Source organism: Limulus polyphemus, unplaced genomic scaffold, assembly GCF_000517525.1.
Source record: "Limulus polyphemus unplaced genomic scaffold, Limulus_polyphemus-2.1.2 Scaffold201, whole genome shotgun sequence".
NCBI lineage: Eukaryota > Metazoa > Arthropoda > Merostomata > Xiphosura > Limulidae > Limulus > Limulus polyphemus.
Window position 1 is genome coordinate 200,240 of NW_013665811.1, and position 8,655 is coordinate 208,894.

At 31.0% G+C, this 8,655-nt stretch overlaps 1 protein-coding gene across 1 annotated transcript; it reads right to left on the reverse strand.

Annotated features, from left to right (window-relative positions):
- Nucleotides 1–3,388: 3,388 nt before the first annotated feature.
- LOC111085011 (probable palmitoyltransferase ZDHHC11) lies at nucleotides 3,389–8,094 on the reverse strand. The gene is made up of 3 exons (XM_022381934.1): nucleotides 7,913–8,094; nucleotides 6,516–6,704; nucleotides 3,389–3,830 (listed from the first exon to the last, which is right to left on the reverse strand). The coding sequence occupies exons 1-3, from the start codon at nucleotides 8,021–8,023 to the stop codon at nucleotides 3,651–3,653; spliced, it is 480 nt and encodes a 159-aa protein (XP_022237642.1). The 5' UTR covers nucleotides 8,024–8,094; the 3' UTR covers nucleotides 3,389–3,650.
- Between the last annotated feature and the right edge of the window lie 561 nt (nucleotides 8,095–8,655).

Consider the following 8,655-nt stretch of genomic DNA (forward strand, 5'->3'; position numbering starts at 1 on the left):
AAGGAGAGAGAGAGAAATGACCCACACACACTTTGTTTATATCTAACTGATACCTAAGCAAGATGAAAAAACTAGAGAATATGTAATTTTTATATGTAATTCTGAACCACTATAAATTTTAATATGACAATTACATAAGTAAAACCACGTAGAAAATAATAAAATTTTATCCATAACTATAAACAATATAATCTATTTATATGTGGTATAAATTATTTGTTTTTAATATATTCTGTTAAAGACGTTCTTCACATATGATCTAGCACTTACTAAAAATCACTTGACATTTTGACTGTTTCCTCAGACTGTTTCTTATTTTAATAATTATTTTTACTGCAAGTATTTTTTATTTCTTTGGTTAGAAACTTTGCAACTACACTCTTTTAATTGGGTAACACACAAACAAAGAATTTTTTACATTTTAATTCATATATACATAGAATCAAGTTTTCTTACAAAATTAGTGGATTATTCTAATATTCAGCTGTTTTTATAACAATAGTCTTTCTTATTGTTATGTAAACGCAGACATGAGACATTACATGTTATGGATAGCAGGTAGACAGTTTCCTCTAAAACTCCATAATCCAGCTCAAAACAAGGATAATATCAACATACAATGTTTTAATTGCCCATAAAAGAAAAAAGAAAAATATTACTTTTAGAACTTGTAAGGACAAAGATACTTATAAAATCTATTATTAAATGAAGAATGTCTAAACTTTTTTTAATTAAAGTTTTGAACAAATTTCATTGATTAGCTTTCAAACGTGCCAAAAATAACAATTAAGTACTTCTATATTTTCATAGATAATTTGTTTTACTAGTATACCCGATACATATTTAACGTTAATGAGAGAATTGGTTAAATGATCTAAATTCCTAGCCCCTTCAATATTTGACAAGCTTACTTAAAAATAAAAGCATAGCATCCTTAATATTGTTACAATTAGTTGCATTACACACTTTAGAATTACCTTCACAAACATTAAGTCTTTTTGTATATTATAATAGAACTGTAATTGAATTGGTATCTTAATATTAACATCCTTAATATTGTTACAATTAGTTGCATTACACACTTTAGAATTACCTTCACAAACATTAAGTTTTTTTGTATATTATAATAGAACTGTAATTGAATTGGTATCTTAATATTGTTACAATTATTTGCATTACACACTTTAGAATTACCTCACAAACATTAAGTTTTTTTTATATATTATAATAGAACTGCAATTGAATTTGTATCTAATTGCTTAATCTTTTTAATGTGTAACATTCTCAAAAAGAAAAGTGCCCTAAAAAACCTTTGAATTCAAGGTGACTAAAAAGCTAGAGATTTTATACTTTCAAGGTCTGTATATAAATATATGGAACAGATAAGTAGTAATGAACTTTATAAAATTATATAAAATAACAGTATACTAACAAAAAGATCAAAAAAATATTTAGTTATACAAGTACAGTAAATTTTTAGTTACTGACAATTTCATGGGTTATGCACTATTTCTTCTATCTTTTAATCCAAACATCTCTCTGTATAAAATAACACTTCAAGCTTCACTAGAGGGTAAATCTTTCAACAAATCTCTGGACCTCACTCAATGATTGACACTTTAAGCTATCATTCATGACAAGTTCATTATTCTACAAAAATTTCCAGTATCATAAAGACATTAATTAAAGATCTGATGGACAAAGTAAATTATTTCTGCCATAAATCATAGATACTGTTTTGAAAGAACATAACTAGTGCATGATTAACATTCACCTTTCTCTTCCTTTTAATTTACATAAATTAATTTAACACAGAAGTGATATTAATACTATGCTTAGCACTATATGGAAGTGATGTGAGCAAAAAGCTTAATTATAATAACTATGACTTTGTCAGTCATTATATAAAGTCTAGTTGATCATTTGAAATAAAAAGTTAAAATGTAACACAGGAATGTAATTATGTAACTTCATAACAAATTATTTGAAATAAAATGAGTAATATTTTTCCTATCTTTAAACATCTTCTTCATATATTACATGTGTTCTACTATTAATTACAATTTATTTTTGTGAATAATCAAGTCTTTTTAAGAACAGTTAAGGAATTCATGAAATATTACCCCAAATTAAAAGAAAAAAAGAATTTCCATTGCTTTAAGTAAAAACCAGTTTGATAAGGCTGTTCGATTTAGTTCAAAATCAAACTAGCAGGAGAATTTTTCACCAATCAGCAGAATTCCATATTTTTTTTTTACTATCCCCAGGGTGGTCTTGTGTTTTGTGTGAAATTCTGAAGAAAAATTGGAGAACAAATATAGATTATACTGTTACTTCCTTCTTCTCAACATGCCATGTTTACAACTGATAAAATGTCAGAATATCGAGCCAAGAACGAGTTTAAGTTTAGACAGTAAAATGATAAGTGCCCCACCTGACTATATACGACCGCTTGTATTGTTTCAATGGTGGTAGGGAAACACATTTGAGTTGGTTCAAAGTACTAAAACTTTCGATACTTGTTGGAAACTGAAAATATATTAACTTTTTTATTAGTTTTAAGCCATTTTCTTCTATTCTTTTGAAAATGTAAAAGTTTCAGGGGGCCTGCCCCCCCTTAACTATTTCAGCCTTTTTACTCCTTCCTCATTTCTTATGCCTAGTCAAAAGCAATACTCGTTATCATGTAAAGAACAATGTATTTTTTTTGTTATTCCTGTAAACTCCCAGTGGAGCATAGGGCCGCAACAACACCTCGCCAACGGAAGGTGTTGTTGCAGTTACTTGTAGCAGGTTGTTTTTTTACGGGGTGGAGTTGCTAGCCCCGCACCCAACCCTCCTCCTTTCTCATCCTGGACTTTGGACCAGGCAAAGGCGGAGGTTGGCATCTTTGGTGTGACGGGGATTCGAACCCGCGACCCTCAGATTACGAGTCGAGCGCTCTAACCACCTGGCCATGCCGGGCCTAAACAACAATGTATTACATTGTGTCAATCATCTGATTCTTTAAATATTACGTGTTCTTAATGACATACTACATTTCCCCCTCTATTTTGGAGTACGTAATAAAATTTCAAACTAATCATTCCTTTAATGAATTCAGACAAGTCTCATTTCCTCAAATCACCTTTTAACTTTTCCAAGTAAACGACTGAAGTCTCAAAATTTGTAAACTGCAATAGATTTTTTCTTTAATACCTAAGAGTATGTAAAGATGAAGCCTACCAACCCAGATAAGCAATTACATCCCCCTAGCCTACCAAACATAAACATTTCCAAGAAAGAAGGATACTTGGCTCATCCTATTTTCAACCACCACCCTACACCAAGTTACATAAAAAAAACCTTCTCTTGTGTTCGACTCTAATCTCCAAAATACTCATCCAGTCTCCTATTAAACTTCTGTAACTTCTATAATACTTGAACATTAACAATTCCATTGGTCCACTACTCTTAATATCCAACTTTTCAGACTCTACCTTACTTGAAGACAAACTATTCCATTTATCTATTTCTTTAATAGAAAAATAACATTTCTTTAACAGAAGTTATGTCTGAGTTTACAAAATCATAAAGTTGTACCCTCTACAGAAGTTAAATCAATCTGATTCGATACCTAACGTGATTTACAAAAGCAACACACACGACACTTACACTTTTACCCCACAGATGTAACACAACTGATTCTCTATCACATGTGTGTGAGTGCTGCGATCAAACGCGAGGCACGGTCCGCTAACGTTTTTGGCAAGAACGTTGGGGTCTGCAGGGTCGAGACTCACACCGATCACGTGAATTACAATGTGAATAACGTAGACAACACTTAAAACCTAGAAAATGTGTTAAGAAAATTGAACCAGCCATTTCAAAAATCATTCTTTACGAGATAGATATTTTATATTTATGACACTAAAAATACGTCTATGGAACTCTCAACTTATTTAAATACTGCTCACTTCAAATGAAGGTCCATATGTTACATCATATTAAATCAATTTAATGTTTTTGCCTGTTACAACATGCAGTGTAAAGGAATGATGAAAAATTGGGTGAAATCACATTTTTTTTTTAGATAAAAAACGGAGACATATATCAGTTATTACTAGTATTAATTGCAGTATTTATGACTTTTTTTTTATTAAATATTTTGTGTGAGTCATACATAACCAGTGGATTAGTTGTATTTGCTAAATGATTATATTCAATTAATCAATTTATACAATGTTCCTCAAACCATCATACATATGAACAAAAACAAAGTTGGTTGTGGTTGTGGCCGAACAATTACATTCCCTATAGTCATCAGTTCAAAACTAGTGACAGTGGTAAATAGCTTTAGTAGTTCTGTCATGACAAAGACAGGGTGATGGGTTAGTTTAGTAGCAATGGGAATTGACCCTGGAATCATCAGCCTACCACTGAATCACTAAAGTTAAGCAATCTTGAAATAAAAAAACAACTTCTAAGCCTAAGATTGGGCAGTTTGAGAGCCCATTGTGGAGCTTCATGCTTAACAAACAAACATAATAGCAATATTTCAGTTACTTGGATAGTTGGAACAATAAAAAAATGGAATAACTGGAAACCATAATTTCAATTACTTGATTATTTTCATAATAATCAATTTAATTGAAATTTTCATTAACTCATTTTTTGAATAATCTAAAACAGTAATAATGAAACACTAATTTCAATTAGCTGATTATTTTTTTTGACAATCAATATAATTAGGAGTTTTGATTAATTGATTGTTAAAATAATCAAAAACAGTAATAATGAAACACTAATTTCAATTAGCTGATTATTTTTTTTGACAATCGATATAATTAGGAGTTTTGATTAATTGATTGTTAAAATAATCAAAAACAGTAATAATGAAACACTAATTTCAATTAGCTGATTACATTCATGGCAATAAATTTAATTGTGATTTCGATTAATCAATTAGTTTATGAGACACTAGTCGACGTAATCGCCGTTCTTAGGTTATCGATTAAATTACCAAGCTCGTACGTTATTAGGGACCCTGTAACTCACAAGCAGTTTGGTGCATAAATAGTTCAGAGAAATGTGTATAAAAAAGCCAATAAGATCCGTATGAACCCCACTGGTAATCTTACGGTTAAGACATCAGTAGACTACAAATGACTGGAGCACCGTAGACTCTTGTAGTAACTAAATCAGTAGCTGGACTACACTCAAGCTAAATACAGCAAAACAAAGCATACATGTATCAAGAACATTCAGATAAAAAGGATTTGGTTGTATTACAAGGTTAACTTTGAAAAAAAAATGTAGCTTCAAAACAGATTTCATTTTCAATTAAATTTTTTCTAAGTAATAATCTAACGGGGAAAATTAATACTTAAACTGCTAGTCGAAAGTCTTTTATCATTCTCTGGCATATACCAAATCAACGATTTACTATTTTTAGCCACGGCATATCAGATCATAGAACGGCTCCGAGGTTTTATGTTGCTGTTGTACAAACTTTTAGCTCATTGCTCTATTTTAATTTAAACGATTTGAGATCTAGTTACAGTTTTGGACTCAAGAGGTGAAACCTTTCGATTGACGTATTTCACCACAACTAAGGTCTCATACATTACTCTAATATCCTGTTTAAAAGAATTTCAATTTGAGAGTACGTGGGTAGAGATCCTGATGAGTAATAAAATTGAATCGGGTATACGTACACCCCATGCTTTGTATTGCTGGTGCATTAAAATATAGCTAATAGAAAGGAAAAAAGTCTCTTAGCTTAATTTACTTTAATCCTGCCTAAAAAAATTTCAAGTACCACAGCTATTAAGGATTCCCTCTTGTTTAACTAAAGTCTGGTTGTTCCCACATAAAGCTTGAAATATGACACCAATAATAATGTATCTCTTTAATTAACTGGTTACTCTGAATATTCGTCTTTTTTTTTTTATATACACATGTAACTTAAGCAGAGTTATTTAATTCATTATTTGATTACCTGTCGCTAGCAATTACGTCGTGTCATGTAAGCTAATAGAGTAATCAAAATTATGATCAAATCAATCAATCAAAATGGTTGCTTCTCGTTACTAGTTTTTTATTATTCCAACAATCGATTAAATCAACTGTCACGAAAATAATCAACTAATCAAAATTAATGTGAAAAAATTGCTATACTGCGTGTTTGTTGTCATGCGCAAAGCTACACAATGGGCTATCTCTGTGCTCTTCCCAATTTTAGCCTTACACACACACACACACTTGTGATTCAAGGGTCTCAGTTCACATTGCCATTAAACTCGCTCACCATGTCTGCTTTTTTCTTTCAGGCAATCTTTCACTGTCATTAATTTTGAAGTGACGACAAGAGGGAAAGCAACTGGTTGGCAGCAACCACCACCACTTTTTTTTGTTTTTTAAATTGCCTGTATGTCTCATGGTCTGAAGAAATCTTTAATAATTGATTAATAAAATATAATTGCTCAGCTCCACACGTAATATCATTGTTTAGTTGATCAACAATCAAAGGATACAACATAAGCCATTATCTGCCAAAGTCCACAGGGAATGGAAGAAACCAGAACACCAAAGTATAACACCGCAAAGAGAAGCAAGAAAAACCATGCCAGCACTTGAAGAGGATGCAGGGGCAACGACCAACCATTCTTCCGACTCCAAGTACTTGAATCACCTTGGCTCTTACAGCAAATATGCACTGCCATCTATGGGACATAAATAATATTATGTTAACGCACAACACACGTTTTCGTATAAACATTATTATTGACACTATTTACTAATATTATTGCAATCTTCTGAAATTTGGAGCATAAGCACAAGACTCGCGTGTTCAAGTTCATAAAACATTTTCAGCTTTGTTTTCTGACATTGTAGAAAAGAGAAAAAGTTGGGCTCGATTGAAAAATGGGTAAACAACTATTCTGGGTTCTTTGACATTGTCGTATAAACTAATAAACAGAATCTAAAGTTTACAAATAACCTCGGTGCATTTGACGGGGATATTATGAACAAATATTTCATAGAATTGTCCACCACCTACAGTAAATCAAGAAGAGAGTAAAGTCGTTTATATGTAACAACAAAGATATTTGTTGGACAATAACAACGTAGCCACCATAGTGTTTAAAGAAAACCTTAAGGCAACACAGACAGAAGAAGTCATAATGTTTTTATTTAAAAAAATCAAACTTGGTAACTAATTGTTTCTTTACACACACTCAATTACTGCAGGCTAATCTCCGAGGTAGGAAACAGTTCAATCATGTTACTCGTATTTCATGTCGGTCACTAATAAAACCTCTTGGGCAACATTATTTAAGTTTGTTCTTTTCATACATATTAGCTTACAACAACATCCTACCCATACCAATACTTAGTTGGGTTCTTCATTTTTACAAGTATTATCAATTACAGAACAATAAACTTCTATGTTATTTTTTTTTATGACTTCATGATTCAGACAATTCAAGTTCTAACCAGATAACAAAATAAACTTTTTTTTCTACATCATATGACTCAATCATCAGAGACCATGAGGTCTACACTAACACCAAACCATCGAACTATTAACACGTGTCATAGTTTTACACCGTGGATGTTCCTTCAGGTTTTTTTTTCACCCAGCTACACCTGCTACTGTGACTGTCACTTTTTTTGTTTTTAAATAACCCCTTTGCATTATACAGCTATTTTAAAACTCTAACTTTTATTACTGTTCCAACTTGATAAATGTTTCTGTCACTAAGTATGGACCAAAAAAAAAAAAATACAGGTCATGCTACTGCTATGACACAACCCTCATAAAATTGGTTTCTTGTTGTTTTTTTAATACATGTCATAAATACTTCACCTTTAATAATCAGTAAATACATCATTCAGCTTATTTCTGGACAGAAATTTATCAACTGACCCAGCATGGCAATATGACATTGTTTGTTCGTGGTGATTCAAAATCGCTCTTCATATGACATCTTGCAGGTTTATTTTTGAAGATCAATTCCTGTAAAATTGATAAAAACATGAATTAGTAAGTTTATACACTATCACGTAAACTAACAATTATGTTTTAATTTAATTATTACTTTTTTTTTTAGTTCACTTGTGGTCATTTTTTATAACTAAAAGTTTAAAGACATTTGTAGAATTTTTTTTGCGTGTCTTAAAAAGTACACTTTAATTTTTAAAGTTACAGTAATCAACTGATACTTTGTTTCAAGTTTTTTAATTATTTAAATACCAACAGAAAATGTGGTTAGCATATTTAATACTTACAATGGCAACGTAATAGTTAAACAATGATGTAGCTACTTATGTGTAAGCCCCAGGGAAATGCTACAAATTTACCATTTCACAGTTATGCTAACAAATGTATGTTAAGCCCTCTGATGATGTCGGCAAACCAAAATGTAAAATAATGCATTTAATTAATTATAAATTACTTAAGTTTGCTCATGATATTAAAGTCTTGGGTGTTTCTAGCTGTGAAGAGGATGCTGCTGATTTACAAAAGAATTTAGATCATTTAGTGAGTTGTGAAAATAAATAGTAGATGGGTTTTAATTATAATAAATGCAAGATAATGCATGTGGGTTATCATCATTTGAATTATGACTGGAAATAACCTTAACAGTGTTATGAAAGAAAATGTGTTCT

Coding starts and splice junctions, on each gene's coding strand:
- LOC111085011 (XM_022381934.1), bottom strand. CDS start 8,023: ATGTTTTTATCAATTTTACAGGAATTGATCTTCAAAAATAAACCTGCA. Junction 6,705..7,912: donor ATGTCATATTGCCATGCTGG/GTCAGTTGATAA, acceptor TATGTCCCATAG/ATGGCAGTGCATATTTGCTG. Junction 3,831..6,515: donor GGCAGATAATGGCTTATGTT/GTATCCTTTGAT, acceptor CACATTTTCTAG/GTTTTAAGTGTTGTCTACGT.